This window comes from Molothrus aeneus, chromosome 2 (genome assembly GCF_037042795.1).
Source record: "Molothrus aeneus isolate 106 chromosome 2, BPBGC_Maene_1.0, whole genome shotgun sequence".
In the NCBI taxonomy this organism is placed as follows: Eukaryota; Metazoa; Chordata; class Aves; order Passeriformes; family Icteridae; genus Molothrus; species Molothrus aeneus.
Genome location: NC_089647.1, coordinates 84,099,211 through 84,119,460, shown reverse-complemented (window position 1 = coordinate 84,119,460; position 20,250 = coordinate 84,099,211). Strand labels below are relative to the sequence as shown.

Here is a 20,250-nt window from a genome sequence, read left to right as displayed (position 1 = left end):
TCCTGCTTAAAATACCAGCAATATTTATTGGATTTTCTGAATTCACAAACTTATAAAGTAATTTCAAAAATCTCTGCTACTCTCTTCAAGCTCCCAAATAATACAGTTGGACTCAATAAGTAAAAGCTTAGTGATTCTAAGATTCTAATAAACTAGAACAACACAGTCACAGAACATTAGCACAAGAAATTTAACATGTCCACAGAAAATTGTAAAGTAGTAGAAACAGGGTCCAGCCAAAACAGGATGTATTTCTGTTCACAAACAGAAAATAACAAGTTTAAATTTTCACATTTTCTCCACTCTAACCTCACAAATGGTAATGGTTTTGCATATTAAGGGAAAAAGAAAGAAAAAAAACCCACCACAACAGGAAAGAAATGCATGCAGACTCTAAGATCAGGCTGCAATCCATTTAAATGAAAACAATGTTTTACTATTCTGTGTTACAGAAGTATCTATGGAAAAAAGGCATATCTGGCCTAAGGAACAACATTACATTTTCTAACATCAATGATAAAGAAAAAAGCCTTTTTGTATCAAAGACTTATGCAATCAATATGACTACATATGATGACCACCAAAGGACAAGTTTAATTATATTCAAGAGCTTTCTTTCCTTGACTTTTTTTTTTCTTACCCTTCATTTTTTTTCTCTTTTTTTACCCTTCATTCAGCTGAGCATTTGGAAAGGCAAGAAAAGCATCAGAATCACTACTCTCCTAAACTATGTAATGTAGTGAGCTCTGAAATGCAGTCCTTTATCAAGCAGGACATACTTTGCTCCTTAAGAGTCTAAATCATTCACTTAACATTTCAGCAAGTTGTCACCCTCTCCCCAAACAACTGCAGTATGGATAAAAACATACTGAAAAGAATATAAGCAGCCTTAAAACTGCAGTCACTTCTTTATTGCTTGATTCTCTGATAAAAAATCCAACTCTTTAGCATTCAGATACCAAAGAGGTGAAACAAAGAAAAGGCTTTGACCAACACAGCACTGTGGGCTAAACACACAGAGAGTGAATCAGAACTTCAGCTGAAGATACCTGTATCCTGTTGAGCTCCACAACTGGCCCATGCTGACGGTCTCTCACCATAGTAGCTTGTACAACTTTTCTGAAAGCTGCCTCCTAAAAAATAAACAACCAGAAAATAGCAAAACTGAAGTCAAGTAAGAGCGCTGCACCTATTTTGCAGAATAACACATAGTTCAACGCAGGAAATAAAAAAGCACCAGAATATGAAGGTGCAAGATGCAAGTCAATGATCATGTTATTTGTGTTAATCTGTATCATGTCTAAAACAGCAGGGATGCTAAAAAAGTAAAGAAATCCCATCTGTATCACTTTAAACCAAGGCTTGAAAGGTTGCACTGCACCCAAATACAATTATTAAGCAACCAATGTATTGCTGAGTACAAGTATAAATTAGTTAATACCAGAAAAATGTAGGTATATAGAGGCTAATTAACATAGAGAATAGCAATCAAAAAAGCCAAATATGAGATCATCTTGCTATGGAAAGCAATAAACAAACAACAAATATTTTTTTTTAAAAAGCAAATTCAAGTATCTGAGCTTCCCACACTAAATATTTGGATATAATTTTGTAGTCAATTTCAAGCAAGATTAAGAAGATTTTGAAGTCTTTAGAATCTCTGAAGGTAAGCTTGATTTAAATGCCTAGATAAGAATATGGCATCACAACCTCTGATGCCTCGTGAATGTTTCTGGTGCATTTATGCCTGATATCCCATTTTATCTTACATCTGAAGCTATTCTGCAGACTTGAAATCAGGTTCAATGTGCCTCCTGCACACACTTATATATAAGATTATGTATGGAAGGACTTAGAATTAATAGCATTAACAAATAGAAGTCTCATGAACAGAACAGCAAGAATTTCCTTTCTAGTTTAGGGTTTGATGACTTCCCTTGGTCTGTGAAGTATGTACACAGCTTTGTTGTTCTACTACACAATTTTACTGGAGTTTAGAGAAAGAGACCCTGAGACAACAGATACTAAGTCATCTAGTTAGAAGCCATGTGTCTTATTTAAGGACACAGGACAGCACCGTGGGGGAAAACTTAATCAATTCTCTTTTCAAAGATATCTCCCAGCAGATTCTGTCTGTTTGTATAATGGGTTTTTTTTTCAGTTAGATAAATTACTATGACAGTGAGAAAATTCAGATCCGAATCTCATGATTTATGGCTTATCCTGTCTGAAGTTCTGAATAAGTGTTGTGACTTTGAAGTATTTTAGCAGTTATCTACATTTTCTCATGACTGACTTGACTTAACTACTAAAACCCCCTTTCACTACCATTTGAAATTGAACTCCTAGGTATTCTATTTTCACTTTTAGCTCAGTCTAAAACAAGTTTGTATCTGCACAGAGCTTTGGTTTAACTAGTATATCACCTGAACTTGATAACTGAAATACAAACAGGTATGAATTGATCATTGTCAACTATCTTACATTTTTTCCAGGATATCATCCACTTAATACTCTAGAAGAATTCAGCTATACTCCAACTGAAGATTTACTGTGTAAAGTTATTTTCAAGATCAACACACAAAAGCACCATGATGAACTGAGAAAACACCGAAGAACAAACACAAAGAAAGAAGTTTGCATCATCAAATTGCAAATATCTGATACACAACTTACAGAACAAATTGAGCTATACAGCTCTTTTTTCTTCAGAAACAGCTTAAACAGCACTTCTCTGTTATGGTAACAAATCTCTCCCTTAGAAAGAGTTTGATACAATACCTTTCCCTGTGATATCAGTATTCCCCGTAATGTGTCAAACCCAACTGAGGGTCCTTGACCAGTTTCATCAAGTCTTCCTTCAAGATCAAACATTGGAATGCAAGGACAGAAGAGTTCTGAAATGTGATGCAGGAGCAGAAGCCTGTTTCTTAATGAAATGATGGGAATTTCCTGCAGATGATTGTACTCCATAGGAACCTATGATGAGGCAATGATATCCAAATGTTAATTATAATTATTATACACTTTATTGTACTCAACAGAACAACAATCTTTAGATTTGTAGGTTAACTTGTATTAGAAATTCAGATACTTGCTTATTCACACTGTCAAAACTTCATACATGGAGTTCAGTTGTTTATATAAGAATACTAACAGTATCCATCTAAACCAAATATTATATGATGGCTAGAATACAAATGCTGTTCCATATCTTACAATTTATCCATAAACAAATACATTTTACATCTTGTCATCAGTACTTCCAGGCATAGCTGAAATACAGAATATTCAAAAAACAAGTCTTCTCAATATAAAGCAAGCAACGAAGAACTCCCTTGGAAGGCATAACATTTTCATAGCTGCAAGGCAGAACTAAATTCCTGCCAATTTTCCAACTGAGTTACTGTTCCACATTTAGATTAAAAACTGAATGAAGAGGCTTTTTCAGCTCAGAAAAATGGAATCCTTTGGAAGTAAAACGAAGTAACTGGCTCAAACTTGAAGTCAAACTAAAGCACACTGAGCTTATACAAGGATTTGGAAAGGAAATACATCTACTGAAAGGTCAGCAATAAGCACACTAAGTATGTTTAAAATCTAAATTCAATAAGCCAAAAACAATACCTGTGTAGGCAGCTTGCCAGCATTAGCAGGTTTACTGGTTGACCAAGCCAAAGTATGTGCTGAGCCACAGGCTACTCTGTTGATCTTTTTACCCTGAAGTGCTGCAACCAGGCGTGGTCTTTGGATGGCGTTAGTTGTTCCATCTCCAAGCTGCCCTTCATCATTATCTCCCCATGTATACACTTCCCCTAAACCAATAAAAATAATTTATTATCCAGAGGCTAATATACAACCTTTTATCAATTATTTAACCAGATAAGGCCTTGGGCTGTAAACAACATTCTGTGACTGATGGCCATCCTGAAATCCACTATCTAGTGCGGATAAATCTTGATTGACACAGTCAGGTCCACAGTCTCTACAGAGGAGCTACATAAGATGCATTTCTTTCCTCATAGTTTGTATAACAGAAAGGTTCTGGTCCAGAATAGGAGGAGATGGTAGACCACCATACTCTGGAACAGAACATCAGGAACAGCCTGTATTTGACAGTTTCATAGCAAAAGCAAAGCCAATATGAAAAAAAAAAAAATTAAAAGGCTTAATATTTTGTGAAAAAAAAAAACCTATAAAAAACTCCATTACTAGACAAGATACTAAAATAGGTGCTTGCTGTTGCGAGATAATTGGGAAACTTTAAAAGTAACAACCTCATTTCTGGGCATTTATTTTCTACAGCTATATTCATTACTCACATTCATTTTCAGCTTGTATATTTCACTAGCACCTATAAAACACTCAGTTATTGTGCAGAGTTGTTAATTGTAGCAGCGAATCTCCTACAAAGAAAATTCACAATCTAAATCTGCCATGCAAGAATCAATATTGTTTGTGCAGTGCTTCATTTGGTAAGTTAAACACTTCAACAAACCCACAGGACCCTGCAAAAAAAAAGGCCAAGTCCATTCAATGCTACTGCTTGAATTCTTTAATTTTCACTAATTTAGTTTTATGTGATCACTTTAATGTCATGCTGCCTGCTCAAGAAATACGCAGCATCTTCAAATACAAGATATGTCCATGCACACAGAATCAGCATTTTTAGCAAGGACAACCTACCAACAGTTGACTAAAAGATAAAGTTTTAATTTTTTCAAATTCAGTGCTAAGAACTAAGTAAATTATTGGATTTTTATACCATCTTCAGTGCAGCAAACACAGTGCAAAGACCCTGTAGCAATTGCAATGACTTTCTTTCCTTGCAGTCCCTGCACTTGGCGTGGTCTTCTAACGTGGTCATCAGATCCATGGCCTAAGCGATGGTAATCTCCCTTGCCCCTGCACAGAGAAGTAAACATTTAAAAACTGAGTTTTAACTGTGAAAAAAAAACTAATGACAGGCTATGTCTCACATTTGACCTGTAGATGTACTTATTAAGTCCAATACCAAAATATTCTCCAAACATTCAACGTGAATAATCTCTACTTTGTATGGATGCGATTCTGCTGACTAAGTACAGATTCTTACAGCTCCAATACAATGTTCCTACTTAATCTGGGTAGTTCCTTTTATCACTTTTCCAGAGGGTGGGGTTTTTTTTAACTCTTAAAGGAGTCAAGGAATAGGAGTATCTATCTGCAAAAACAGTGTATTTACTGATCTCAGAGACTGGAACTTCATACAGTTTAAGGATACCTAAATGTTACACAAACAAGGTAGCTGAGGGAAGTTGGGACGATATTTTGCTACGTCTTTTTAAACATTTCAGTCTAGCAGTTTAAACCAAAAAATTTGGAATGGTGTAAGGAAGATTAAAACAATGATTTCTAAAATCAAATTCTCAAACTACAGCCACAAGTTAGACACAGTTTTGATAATACATGAGAATGCTGCTTATGTTACCACTTTCTGCTGTGCATGACACTTCATGCTTATCTTACTGACCTCCTTGGAAGTTCTGCATCTTGCAGTGGCCAGTGTCTGGATTGACAACCCTGTGCTGACGTTTCCAAGAAAAAATACCTGGATTTTTCATCCATGGCAGTAGAAAATGTTTCCCAGAGTGGGAGAATTTATTACTAATCAAGACTCAGGAACTCAAAAAATTTTTGAAAGAGAAGATCAAAACAGTGAAGGAAGTGTAATACTGATATCTGTTACAGATGAGGTGACTTCTAACACTATCAAAACAACAAATACAGAACACTCACCATGTATACACAGCTCCAGATTTGGTAAGGGCCACAGAAAATTGTGATCCACACTCTACTTTAACCACTCCAAGACCTGTAAGGGAATCAATCTAGAAAAATAATATCAAATGAAAATTCAATGAGTTTATTAAGGAGACTGTAGACTCAATTGTCTCAAGTAAAATATAACAAGCTACTGTATGTCTATATGTATATTTAAAAATAAAAATGTTTATGTAGATGATTTAGAAGAATTTCACTCCTGTCATCTTTCTATCATTTACTGCATAAGTACTGAAAGAAGCTCAAATTTCACAAACTGTTGAAAATTGGCTCTAGAATGTTTTGCCCACAGTTACTCTGCAATTGCCCACAGTAGAAATGATAAGGCTTTGTCTACTAACACTCAATCATCCTTAGCTTGTAAGACATGGGTGTGATTCTGCTGACATAATAAAAATATTTCCATCTCCAGCAGACCCTTCCTATTTATTCTGTGTAGGACTTTATGCTGCTTTACCAGCAGTCCTATGGGACTGACTGATGAAACATAAACAAGCTATTTTTACTTTGTTACACCATGCTGGAAGGAGAATAGGGATATCTCTATCCAAGTGGTTAAGTGTGATTCTCTATTTAGGAGCTAAAATCCACTGTGCATAGGTACACACAGTGACAGACACATTTCTCAAACACAAGCAACATTTACCTTCATAACAAATGCTGGCACTCAAATTTAATGGCTATGGGGATTTCATCCATAGCATGTGAAGAAATTCTAAGTCAACCATGCATTCACAGAAAGGGTTCAATATAAAGTAAGATTATTTTTCAATGAATTGATACTCCTTTCTGGACTGACCTTATGACTACTGTAAATTTATTAACACAAGGAAACATGAAGATTTCTAGGCAAAACCTAATGTTTTGACTGGAACCAAAATTTAAATTAGCAGTTTTTACACCAGCAATGCTTTCCAAAGAAAAACCTTCAAGTGCAACTTGGCAGTCAGTTAAAGTGCAACTTTAACAGTCAGCACAAAGCCTAAAGTCCTCTTACTATAGCCTACAAAGTTCACTCTTAACCACCAGAAGAATCCTGATGTTCCAGGATGGATGAAAGTTTGCACATATTGACAAATCTGTCTTCAGCATTCTCCACCAACATCATAGTTTCTAAAGCGATGAAAAAAGTACACAGAAATACCTTCATTGGTACTTTACAGCCATCACTGCCTCCTCTCCCAAGTTTTCCATAATCTCCATCACCCCAGGACCAGACTGTATCATCATCAGTGAGGCACAGCGTCTGTGCATCTCCACTGCCACAGGCTATATCAATCACACGGTAACCCTGGAGAGCTTCCACCTGGAATGAAATCACCCATTTTTGTTTGCCTTAAAATACTCAGGTATTTAGTTTCACAAAAGATGACAAACTCAGCTTAGAGAGGTGATGACTGGAACTACAAGTCTGAAACAGCACAGGAACAAGGAAATAAAGGCAACTCTAAGAGCTTTGCTCTTTTCGAACAGCAAAATGAAAACTACGTATTTTAAACACAGGATTTATTGTCTTTTAATTGGTGAACTAGTTGATTTTTTTTTTACCTCAATGTCAGGGAGAGCAATATAAAACACCTAAGGTTATCAAACACTGTATTCTGTTGAAATAGTTTCAGGCACTCTGGGCTTGTACTGAATACAGTATATGGAAAAAAAAAAATCTTATTTTCAAGTAATCTTTTACCAGTTTACAATTTTTGGGCCCTTGCATCATAATCTGAATTTAGTCGACATCTTTTGAAATGATGCCACCTATGAAGAAGTATGGGATCTGGAATCACAAAGTAAAAGGTCGGTGACCCACACACATCACCTCCTTCCTATCCTTGCCACTACTTTAAATAGATTCCAGGTGGCTCAATCCATCATTGAAAGCAGCATGAAACTTCACATATTTATTTAAATTCTTTAAGTTTCTAAAATTAATTCCTTGTAAGCTGTTTGGTGACCACTAGCAAAGTTTTGCAACTCCTCTTTCATTTTATCCTTTCAATCACAGCAGCTTGTTCATTTCTTACAAACACATGCCACTGTTCTGCCCTTTCATTCTTTGTACTCAGAAACGCAAAAAGTTATAATCAGAAGATATTAACTGGACTGAGACTGTTGAGTACTCCAAAGGTTTCTTACCAGTTTAGGTTTTAGTTGGTCCTCACTATCTCCATGGCCAAGGCGTCCATACCGTCCCTTTCCCCATGTGAAAAGGTCTCCTGCAGCTGTAATGCAAGCGCTGTGCGCTCCCCCAGCAGCAATGTCAACCACTTCTATGCCTCTCAGAGACTCAATCACACGAGGGCGATCACAAGGGCTGAAAAGAAAACATCTGTCTGGACAAAACTTCTGGGATAGACCATTCACATTCACCAGTGTATGGAGAGTCCTCTCTTAAAATGAGAATGAGGACACCTAAAATCACTGAGTATCTGCTTTGCTCCAGTTTAATATCCTAAGGATTTATTTTTGACTAGAAAAAATCATTAATATACAGCAACTGTAAGTATCCATTAATCACTTTTTTAAAGCAAATTTTCAAGTTAATCACTTTTTTAAAGTAGATTTTCAAGTGTTACTTGCCTTCGGTTTCCATGACCAAGTTTGCCATCCTCTGCTTCACCCCAGGAATAAACTTCTCCTTCAAAAGACAACGCCAAACAGTGCTTTCCTCCTGAGTTCACTGCAACTTTCTTTATGAACACGTGCTGAATGGATTCCAGTAAAGTTGGAGTAGAAACTGATTCTGTTCCTCCAATTCCAAGCCTTCCACCTGCTCCATATCCAGTGGCATAGAGCTTTAAAGTAAAGAATAAAATTTAGTTTTGTTTGCCTCATGCAGAACATTCCCTAGAAATTAATTCTAGAGAAGAATTCTTAATGTATAGATGTCAGAATGCAGTTCAAGGAAAGTCTTAAAAAAAACCAGCTTCTTACAGGCTTCTCATTTTCTCTTTTGGAAAACAAGGAGATATTTTTTAATATTTCACAAAAAAATTTGGGAAAACATGGCTACATTCAAGTCAGTAAGAACTCCCACTGACTTAATGGATTTAGTGTGAAATACTAAAGTTTATTTTGTAAAACTATCTAGAGACCATAGCTTTGCTTGATAGCATTGCAAAATCATCTATTGCCTGTAGCTCTCCTTCCATGCAGCACTATTCTAGTCTTCTTTCTTTCTTTCTTCTGTAGAATATACATACCTAAAAACAACTGCTTCTTTCCATTCCATAAATACAGTTTTATTTACTGGTTTTCACTCTTTTTGTCTCTCTGAAAATAACTTCTTTCAACAGAATGATATCAAGAAATGCCATTAATCTGCTCTTTACCCTTCTGTGAATTATTAACTAGGATGATACTGACCCCAAGGAATCATTACAGTACCTCACTAGATGAAGGTAACTGTTACACAAAGCTATAGCTAAAATTCTCTATCATGTCCTTAACAGCCACCATCTGTATAAAAAGAAAAAGCTTTTCAAATTCATGCATTGATTTTTTTTCTCCTACAACTTACACTAAACTTCTGCACTGAGATTCCTTTTCACCCAGGATTTTAGCACCAGGAAATTAGATCCTGCAATATCTAACTTACATTTAGCCAACTGTGAACAATCTCACATTACACCTCTCCCCCGTTAGAGAGAAATAATCACTCCTGTCTTAGGGAACTCCATGAGCATGCTGCTTGTACCCAACTTTGTTTGACAAAATCTGATCACATATTTGAATTGAGAACTCAAATATGTTTCTTGTTTCAACCATTTAATGCAATAGTAACTGTAATGCTGGAAAATACTGGTGGAGTTGGTGCAGTTCTGGTTCTTGAAAAAAAACAAAAAACAAAGTTACTGCTATCAATAATAATGAATTCTGTACACACTCTGTGCACACTGTTTTTCATTTAGCCAAACCCATTCTGAGTGAGGGTGAAATATTTCAAGATAGTCAAAGATGCAATCATTTCTTATATCCTTACTTTCCCATCAGCAGTCACTGCAAAGAGAGTCTGTTCACCACCAATTAATTGCACTGGCCTAAGGGTGGCAAGAGCTTCACATGGAGTTGGGACTTTGACCTTCGCTCCTTCAATTCCACCAAGCTGTCCTCTGTGATTATGACCCCAACCATAAATGGTTCCACTGCCTCCAGCTGAAAGTGTCCAATCATCAGGTCGTCTGCAGGAAATGCAAAACAAAATCTTAAACAAGCTTTTTAAAAGTCACAAAAACAGCAGTTGATCATTGTACAACAACTTATCACAAGACCAAAGCAGTAACAGTTGAAAGAAATTACCTATTCATCCACTGGACAAGCTGCTCATCCTGTTCTCTCTTAAAGACATCATGGCACTCATGAAGAACATCCATATTTTCATTATCTGCCATTAATTCTCGGATTTTCTTTGCCACCTGTGAAATATTTTGCATTAAACAACATTATTCATGTTAGCAATTACTCCTATCACAGTTGGCATAAAGTAACTCATACTCATTATATCTTTTTACATGAGACACTTCCACATGTTCCATCAACCATATGAAGTATTCCTGCAGTACCTCATCAAGGAACAGGCGAGGTAAGGGTGTCCTTTTATCAAGGGCCACAGCAACCCTGGATGCCATGCAGTATCTCCTGAACCAGGCCCATTTGTGTGTCTCTGCACAGCAAGGGAGTGTGTCCAACTCCAGATCACATGCAAGAGCCACAAGCACCTACAGACAATCAAAAAAACGTTTTAGAGAGGTATCAAAAATATGCAATAAAAATCAGTAAGCGTTTGACAGAGATGAACAGCTCATAGGCCAGTAGGGGCTGGACCAGTAAAGTCTCAAAGACTTTAATGGTCCTAAAGTCACTAAGAGCCATCCTCATTACCCTAATGGATGGGGTAACATCAAGTGTAGCCCCACTATCTCACGTGGTTAGGTATCTAATTTCCTCTTTCAATCCAAAAATTTTCATAACCTCCCTGTGAAAAGTTTTCATAACCTCTCTGTGAAAAACATTCCCAGATTAATTACCTTTTCCATATCAAATCCCATGTGCTTAACATTTACCTTCCATTTCTGAACTAAGTCTCCTTTCTACAATTCAATGAATTTTCAACTGATTTTCAGTTTGATTCAATTTAAAACCAATGTTCCAGATTAATATTGTGAACAACATATTACTTCCTCCTTCTATAAACTTTTAAGATCTTCTTTCTGTTAAGATAGGTACAACCTCTCAGTTTCACTTTTATACTACAAAGGAGGCTTTTTCACCTTTTATTCTTCCTGCTCTTCTCTAGAATTCCTCAACTTGTTCATTTTTAAGATATCTTAATTTTTTCCAACTGGATGTAAAAAAACCTTCAGAGTACTAAACTAAATAGAAATATACAACACTCCTATTAGGAAAACTCAAAATCACTTACCAAAAATGTGCTTACAAGATGTTTTCCTGAGTTTCTCTGCCTAGCTAAGTACTCTTTATTTCTCATTTGTGTATTTGATTCTCCTTTTAGAAGCAGGATTCTGGTTTTGTGTATTTGATTCTCCTTTTAGAAGCAGGATTCTGATTTTGTCAGTAAACATGACTGATATAGGACTAACTGACCTTAGCACATCTCAAAAAAAATCCCACAACTATTTTAATGTGTTCTTTACTGATTGTCCTGCATTACCTTAAAGAAAGGGCTGTGGAGCAATTGTTTGCCACCTCTCACAATGGGGTCTTCATAGTCAAACTGTCGCTGCAAAGCTTCTGGAAGACCTTTAACCAAAGCAGCTAAAGCACTCCCTGTGAAACTCTAGAGACACCACACAACTAGAAAGTTAGTCATAGTGCACGTAGTACAGGAAGTACATTATTTACATGACTGTGACAAAACAAAAATAACTTCCCAAGCTACAACTAGCTGTGTGAAATACCATTTCCATCCACTTGTTAAAAAAAAAAAAAAATTATCTCTACCCTTTTTTTGGCAATTCAGAAAGCGCACCTGTTAGGTCTTGGAATTAGCCATTTTTTGCTTTCTAAACTGGAATACTTTTTACACACTTGCAGACCTGTGCAAGAAGGCTATTAATTTGCTCATTTCCTATTTTGCCATGAACACAAAACATGTTGTACATCAGGGCTAGCACTTTAATCTTAATGTGAAAAATGTGAAGAGGAGAGCACCACTGCCTTCTCACCAAAGCTCGTGTTTCTCCCTCGTTGTCCCCCAGGATCCGGTTGATGTTAATGGACTGGCCAAACTCTGTGGTGAGCAGTTTCCTCAGTCTCTGCAAGGCCCACATTCTGTGGCCAGCAGCTAAGAGCAAATAAGCACACAAAGAACGTAATTATTTAAAACAAATCACCATAACTTCAAAAAACCAGACCTAATTTTAAGACTATACTCACCTAAGGCACTCAGTTGAGCACAAGCTGCAAGGGAAGCTGCCAAGCGAGGAACTATGCTCCTGTTGGAAGCAAAATTTAGGCGGAAATCCAACAAACACGTAACCAAATCCATTGAGGGACATGAAAGAATGCAACGATCTGAGAGAAGGTCTTTAGGGCCTGCAAGAAACAAAAAGGAATAACAGAAAAAAAAGATGGGGAAGGTTTGTCCTCAGACTGAAATAAGAACAGAACATAGGCAGGTCTTAGTTGACCAAACACAGCACTCTAGAGGGCTCATCTGCATGAGTTATCTATTCTACTTCCCTTTGAAGAGACAGGAATAAAGATGCACATTCATGACTTAATTTACATAATTTTAAAACCAGATGGATTTTAAAAAATAAGGGCATTTCAGATGACTTGTGTCCCAGAGGTATCCTCTCTTCACTTATGAAGAGGCAAACGAGAGTGGCTATAAAATATTTTTCTCTCTTCTCTACGTACAAATGCACCTCTCAGGACTTAGTTGAAAATGCTTCCTAAATATGAATGAAAATGTTTTGTGAGCATAAATGTAAATGAACTATTGAACTTTGGCATGTAAATACCATGCAGTAAATGCAGTGTAAAAAGGAAACAAAGTATAGTAGTAAAATCTGCTCTTGGCCTCCTGTAAAAGCTGTGTATGATACCTTACCTGCAGCTGGCATGATAGGATAAACTGTGAATCGCCATCCCCATCCATTCACAGACCCATCACTGATGAACTTCCACTTCAACTCATCCCCAGGAATTCGCAGTTCACTAGACCAATCTGACCACTCACGACCTGTTACAGGAGGCAAGACAAACATACTCAGCTACACTGTCTGAGCCATACATAGCCACTCATTAATAGCAACTAGTTAAAAAGTATAAACAGCACACAAAGGCATTAAATAAAGCTACGTAAAGTACATGAACATAAATGTAAAGATGCTACATTGAGTCTTAAGAAGTTCAAAACCAAGTCTTAAAAAGTTCAGTTAGCACTGCTAGCAGACAGCCGAGTACCACAAGCAGGAGGCAACTATAAGAGCTTACTAAAATCCCTTGTTCTATTTTCAAATTATCTTTCATATTACAAAAAAGATATAATAACCGGTACATTAAATAAAGCTTTACAGCTTCCAACCAGGAACCAACCAGAAATATCTCAATAATGAAACACCTTTGAGGAAAAATGGGTCAACATGAAAAGCCTACATTATAACTGCACAGGCAGTAGCTACTGAGACCCTTGCACATAATGTAGTGTATGGGCAGGTTCAACACACAATTTGATGAGATTGAAAATATTCCTCCAAAATCTACTAGAAATTAATAGTGCCTAAAAATTAAATCAGAGATATCAAGATTAAAGATGGGAAGAATTCATGTAGTGTCACATACAAAGGCCAGAGCACGAAACAGAAAGAGCGAGCACCATGTTATTATTTTGGACATTTGACAGCAGAAGAGCATTTGTTTTGACTGTATGAAATTTCTTTAAGTACTACCTGAAAAAGGAGAAAGCTAGTAAAATAAATATCCTTTTCCAATTTGTTAAAATACACTTTGATTATATTGAAATTCACACATGGTGGCAGGGGTGCTGAACACTGAATTTTACACTCCATCCACTCTTTGGAAGAACTGGACTACCTAACATGCACTTCCCAGAGATTCTCCATATCCAAAGACATAAGATCAATCTTTGTGTCTACATCCTGCAAAACTTTTTAGTTTAAAAGACACTATCAACTTCCGCAGGTTTCCTTTCTTTGACTGGTCTATCCCTAACAAGAAGTCAGTCAGAAGCAGGGGCACATTTCATTCAGCATTCAGGAGTGAATCCCACAGGACACTTTTGGGAAGCCCTCTCTCTCCATCCCTACCTGATCGGACGGACACGATCCTGTTGACGCCGTCCATTATGGTGAGGGGATCATGGCGCCGCTCGGTGGAACACTGCCGGTCAAACTCCACCCTCAGCCCCTCAGCACCTGAACAGAACAAGGAGTTCACACTCTTCTACAGCAATCAACAGCACAGACAAATGAAGTAGTTCACAAACCCACGTGAAATCAAACAGTTGTTTGGAAGCCATAGTGCCCATTAATAAAAAAACTTCTTTTGATTTTATTTGCTTGTAATTTCTCTGCATTGCAAGGTTAAATCATGTGTGAATGGGGCTAGCAGACAAAAGACCATACCAGAACATTCAAAACTAAAGTTGCAAAAGACAAAAAATGCCTATTTACAGTTAAGGGAGATAGCTCTCTGTTGTCTATAACTTTTGGTAAATACTAGGTAAACTACTGACGGAAGCACTAAATGAAAAGACAGCATTACAACAAAGAAGTATTTCCCTTGCTCAAGACTAGGAGATGAGTTTTCAATTACTAAACCTGAAAAAGACTCAGTCCTTCTCAGCTTCATAACTAAACAGAGAACAGCAATGATATGCAACTGGAATCACACCAGTGAACCCAGGAATACACACTGTACAGAATTGAGATTTTTCAGCAGCATGTAAGAAATCAGCTTAAAGAAATACTTTTTTTATAGCAACAGGATCATGGACATCAACAGGACCATGTTATAGCAAAAGCCATAATATGGCTTTAAATTTCAAACCAGATTTTTTTAAGCTAAGGAACTACTTAATGCAGGCAGGCTTCAAAATAATTGAATCTTAGCAACATAACACTAAGAATTCTGTACCTGGTATTTTAACTGTGCCACTAGAAGATGTATCATCAGTATATGGATGGCTGCTCTCTACCACAACTGGTTGTGAAGAGAGGCGACCACTTTGTGAATCAGTTGCAACATCTTCTAGTTCTGTGACACAAAGCTCCAACAACATATCAGCAACCTAGGAAAAGAAAAAGACACATTTTATAAACTGTATGTTTGATTAACCCAAGAAATCTAAGCAAATTACCATTCTTCCCAAATTTAAAATAAATAACTTGGTTTTGGAAATCTGATTCAAAACCATCATACTAACTCAAAAATACTCTTTTTGGCAGTGTTACAGCTAGAAAAACTCCTAAAATTAAAGGCCAAAAAACCTCAGTTTTCAGTAAGTAAATGACAACACAAATAATTGTTTTCCCTTCCAGAAAAAGCAAACTATTAAATCTAAGCTATAGGGCATACAGCAGCATGGAAAGGTATAAATATTTAACTAGTAAGAAATATTGCAAAACCCTGTTTAGGGAGGAAATGCCAAAGGTACTAATCTTAAAAGAGTTTCGAATAAAAATTCTGGCTCCAAAACACAAAAACTCCACACAAACCCAAAGCTGTTCAGTTACTCACTATTGATAATAAAGAAAGCCAGCATTAATGTAAAGTGCACATACAATGTGTACATAATTTGACAGGGAAAGCTCAAACCCAACATAAATATATATAGCTAATCACCACAAACTGGGCAGGGGGAGTAACAGTTTTAGAAATCTTAAAAAAAAGTATTGTTACTCATTAGGAAAATTACTAGTTGAAAGGTAAAGCTAACAGAAATATTAAACAGCTTTCAGTTCATCACTGTACACACATATTCTAGAAATAATTTATGATTTGTTACATTCTGCCAGCTATGTCAAAAAAAGCCCACATCCATGGAGACTTTGTAAAAAATCAGAAGCTTCAATGCATGAAATGTACATGTTAACAGTTCAGAAGCTTTACTGTATCATTAACAATACAATATACTAACAGCATTTTCAGCTAGTAATAATGACTGCATCAATTTGAAAAATAAACTCAGATGCAAAATAACTCCCATCATGGAAGTTTTTTAACTAACATTCTACAGATTGAGTGAATAGAACTCAGTTAATTTAGCTTCATTCCAATACCCACTGACACTTGGTCAATACATAAATACATTTTCTCTTAATGTCTAATTGCAGCATGAGAAATGGAGAAATTAGTCTGTTACTGACATCAGCAGCACATGCATATATTCACATAGTATTTCCATTAAAACAGTTAAAGCTCACATGCATTTAAGCTCAGCTCAAATTTCATGCCTAGCAAGTTTCTCAGGATGCCAAACCGCATTTCCATTTCAAGAAAATATTCCAGCAGGCTAGTATAAAAAGGGCACAGTTAAAATGCAACAGAAGCAAAAGCTGACCTGTGGGTAAGCTGTGCCCATGCCAGACAGCACAGCTGAGAGAACATCTCTTCCCTTCTCACCCGCCCGGTTGGACACCGCAAGCTTCAGCAGGTCAACCATGACTCGTGTGTCATCTGGTACCAGGAGACTTGTAAACTCATCCAAGTACTGTGGCTCTGGGCCAGACACCTTACTCTGGCTTTCCACATCCTACAAAACAAACAGCAAACATCCATCTGTCTTTGCATAGTGTCATGGTTTGATGCTGGCAGAATGCTAGTGCTTTTATGAAAATACACTTTTTCTGGTTTCTGCTGTGAGATGTGATTAGGAATAAGCAAAGCAGGCTCTCACTTAGAAATAAAGAAAACTTTATTAACTAAACTACAACTATAAGTAAAAAGAAACACACAGGGAAAATGAAAACTTTCTAAAAACATTTCTTCTTACTAAATTTCTGATACATCTATCTTTTAAATCACTAACTCTCAGTCTAGCACCACTCTTCAGACAATCAATTCTCAGTTTATTAAGAGGAGAGGAGTCTTTCTTGTGCTATAGGCTTCTCTTGGAAACACTGTTGAAACTTCATGTGCTTCTATGTCACTCGTGGCACTGCCTGGAAAACATCTGCTATCGTGACTTTTTCCTTTCATGTCTAGTGCTCTTACTACTGAACATGGACTAGAGCTGCTTCTAGGGTCGTCTTTTAAGGATGCTTTGTCTCGTTCTAAAAAGAGTGCAGTCTCACTTTTGGGACACTTGTCTTCTCTAAATTTTACTCTCTGGGGCTGAGGGGTACTAACACTGAACTTTCTTGGTTCTGAGCCATTGCTTCCCCCTGGATGCAGTCTCTGTGTCACAAGGAACATGGTTCTGTCCATGGCTATACAAGAAGAGTCTAGCAAAAGCTACTTCATCATCTCTTCTTACTTAAGATTCTTCTCTATTTTTCTGACATCTTTTACTTGCTCAGACTTTCACACTTGCACATTTCTCTCTTCATCTTCTACTCTATCTCTTCTTTAGGAAAGGTTAATGTTCTGTAAAGTTTTCATTGTTTAAAAAGGGGTTAAAAACTCAGCCCGGAGACTCTTACAAGGGGCTGGACACTTTCTCGCTGCACTCCTCCCCTTCTCTTCTCTTTCGGCTGTGCTGCCAGCACAATGCTATTGAGTTTTAAGGTAACAGTCTCAGGCACAGGCTGTTCTCTCTCTCTCTCTCTCTCTCTCTCTCTCTCGCTCTCTCTCTCTCCTGGAGGGGCTGCCCGATACCTCTTGGTGCTTTTCTACTCTTCCACTCTTCAGGCTAGGCCTACTTCTCATCTCTGTTCAAGGTCCTAGCTCACAGCCGCATGGCTTCTTCCCCCGCCCCAGCTCAGCCGGCAGCAGCTGGGACTGGGGAGAGATCTGAACTCTTTTCTCTGCTGGAAACTTAAGGGATCTTCTCTTGGGAGTGCTCTGCTTTTTAACTTCTGTGTTCTCAGAGGTGTATCTAATGTTTTCAGTGACTACACTAGGTGCTAATATTCAAATCTGAACACTCATTGGTGTGATTACAGCATCTCAGAAAACTTACTTCTTCTCAAACTATGACACATAGATTTTTAAAATTGCAGTCATTTATAGAGTTACTTTTAAAGCGCAAAAACCAGAAAAACTGCTTGATAAAAGCATGGTAAGGACTTAAGTTTTGAGAAGAGTATTGACAACATTACTTCTTTGGTTTTTGTCATGGTTTCTGCAATAATACTGGCAGCTCCAGGATCATCTGTGACTGGAATGAAAGGACGGGAAGAGGCAGCAGCAGCTGAGGGAGTTACAGCAGACGGTGTCACAGCATCTTCTGAAGGAACAACCTAGCCAGAACAAATAATAACTCATGAAATCTTCAACAAGACACCGTAAAACCTTTAAGAGTTTAAGTGTTTACTAGAAGGTCTAGCGCTCAAAGACAGCAGCAACTTAAAAACAGCCATAAGTTCAAAACCAACAGATTCACTGCCTGTATTTTTAGCTTCTATTTTTTTCCTAACAGTGCATAAAACAGCAAACACTCCCCTCAGTGCCAGCTGCTACAAAAACATACAAAAAAACATCAGTGCCTGCAGAAAGGTCTACAAAGCAGAAGGCAAGCCCTGAGAATACATATCAAGTTCACAGTTTATAAACACAAAAGACCTCTTCAGCAGCAAGCCTTTTCTTTTTTCTGCTTCTGTTAGAAATGTAGTAGAGTTTCATTCAGGGCTTCATGTGTACATCAGTTATCTAAGTTTACAACTAAATTTCATTAAATAATGGTCAAATATTCTGCTATTCTTAACATTTTTTTAATATCACTCCTGTAAAATGAATTCAGTATCTCTAAAATATTGCTAGAAATCATCACGATTGCATTTAAATGACACAATGCTTTCCGAAAGTTCAAAACTGATCTTGCATTAAAATTTTAGTTTTTTTCAAATCTGACATGTGCAGAGAACCTAGTCCTGATTAGAATATGAAGTTATTTTTTAATCTCTGCTACTATCAAACTAACTGAGATATTTGTCAGCTTTACAGTTAAAAACTAATAAAAAAAATAATAATGTGACACTTTACCTCCCCTCTCCTGTCCTGCCACGGGTTTGGGCTCAGCCTCTCCTCGATATCTCCCACAAGCACACACTCATCTCCATTTGCAGGGCTTCCTGCAGAAGTGGCATCTGATGGGGGGGCTGGTGATGAAGAGGGACATTCTACTGGTGCAATCATACTTGCAGGCATCAATGCTCCAACAACTGCATCCCTGAAATCATTTAGGATGGATTAACATACATCTAATTATACTTCCTTGTTGAACTTAAAAAAAATTATTAGCTTGTCTTAACAAAATAAGGTAAGTTTTCCAAGCTGTAGAATCTAGAGGGTAGTTCATTGTTATTCTGCCTTGGGCCTGATGCTTAAATGTTTAACTTGAGTTTCTCTTTATAAATTTTAGCACAAATAGTCTGTTCTCTACTAACAATGATAGTACTGCAAAGTTTTATTGTTATTTCCACTCTGCCCTCTACTGCTTCCTCCATATCATCCATCATGATTTTCTTACACGGTTTCTACATTATTTACTTGAGCATTTCTGAATGAACATTTTTTTTCCGCAGGCAACAGAAACTTCTTTAAACATAACGACAAAAAGCTAACATCAACATCAAAAAAAGTTAACATCAACATCAAAAGAAAATTTAGATGAAGCTTAGGCCCATCCTGAGGAATTAAAACAATTTATACCTGATTCAAAAGTCCCTAATAGATGGTAAGCTACATCATCCTTTGCTCAGCAACAGAAAGAATGTTCCCATGCCTACCTGGCATACATGATCTGTAGTGCTATCAGTATGTGAGACAATGCCTGCTGTTTGGCAACGTTCCCATCAAGTGATAGGAGAATCTTAGCAAGGGAAGGGCGATTCGGCTTGGAACTGTTGGCCCCACTGATTTTGTTACTGGCAGCAGAAGAATCTGCATCTGAAGGAACACCTAAAAAGAGGCAGGGGGAAAGAGAAGGTAAGCAGTTTTAATGGTATAATACATAAAAGGACACGGTTTATTTAATTTTTTGTTAAACCAGAAGAGATAACTGAAAATAACTACAGGAGATTCTTAAACTGCAGTGCCTACAGTTACAATATTAAAGTTAATACTGTGGCTTTCCAACAAGGGCTTTCATAAAATAGTATTTGATCTTGCTACTCACTTATGAGGATTAAGGCAGTAACAGACAAATATTTGAGTGATCAGCACCTAAACAAGTTTTACTTACACAAACATTCTGAAATAACAAGAATATTTATTAGGTATAAATTGCCTTGGTCATGAAAAAGCTTAATTAGCAAGATGTTTGATGCTTTTATATTCAAC

At 37.0% G+C, this 20,250-nt stretch overlaps 1 protein-coding gene across 1 annotated transcript in view; it reads right to left on the bottom strand.

Annotated features, from left to right (window-relative positions):
- Positions 1 to 20,250, bottom strand: part of HERC2 (HECT and RLD domain containing E3 ubiquitin protein ligase 2) — a 104,237-nt gene that overhangs the window by 9,790 nt on the left and 74,197 nt on the right. The window contains exons 66-86 of the mRNA XM_066545195.1: positions 19,698 to 19,869; positions 18,952 to 19,138; positions 18,069 to 18,209; positions 16,370 to 16,561; positions 14,944 to 15,097; positions 14,115 to 14,222; positions 12,896 to 13,027; positions 12,217 to 12,375; positions 12,006 to 12,124; positions 11,492 to 11,617; positions 10,383 to 10,538; positions 10,120 to 10,235; positions 9,803 to 10,001; positions 8,401 to 8,615; positions 7,957 to 8,134; positions 6,968 to 7,129; positions 5,779 to 5,870; positions 4,766 to 4,905; positions 3,628 to 3,815; positions 2,782 to 2,979; positions 1,050 to 1,133 (exon numbers count right to left, since the gene is read on the bottom strand). Of these exons, the coding sequence (XP_066401292.1) occupies positions 1,050 to 1,133; positions 2,782 to 2,979; positions 3,628 to 3,815; positions 4,766 to 4,905; positions 5,779 to 5,870; positions 6,968 to 7,129; positions 7,957 to 8,134; positions 8,401 to 8,615; positions 9,803 to 10,001; positions 10,120 to 10,235; positions 10,383 to 10,538; positions 11,492 to 11,617; positions 12,006 to 12,124; positions 12,217 to 12,375; positions 12,896 to 13,027; positions 14,115 to 14,222; positions 14,944 to 15,097; positions 16,370 to 16,561; positions 18,069 to 18,209; positions 18,952 to 19,138; positions 19,698 to 19,869 (3,218 nt within the window). The remainder of the gene's footprint in view (positions 1 to 1,049; positions 1,134 to 2,781; positions 2,980 to 3,627; positions 3,816 to 4,765; positions 4,906 to 5,778; positions 5,871 to 6,967; positions 7,130 to 7,956; positions 8,135 to 8,400; positions 8,616 to 9,802; positions 10,002 to 10,119; positions 10,236 to 10,382; positions 10,539 to 11,491; positions 11,618 to 12,005; positions 12,125 to 12,216; positions 12,376 to 12,895; positions 13,028 to 14,114; positions 14,223 to 14,943; positions 15,098 to 16,369; positions 16,562 to 18,068; positions 18,210 to 18,951; positions 19,139 to 19,697; positions 19,870 to 20,250) is intronic.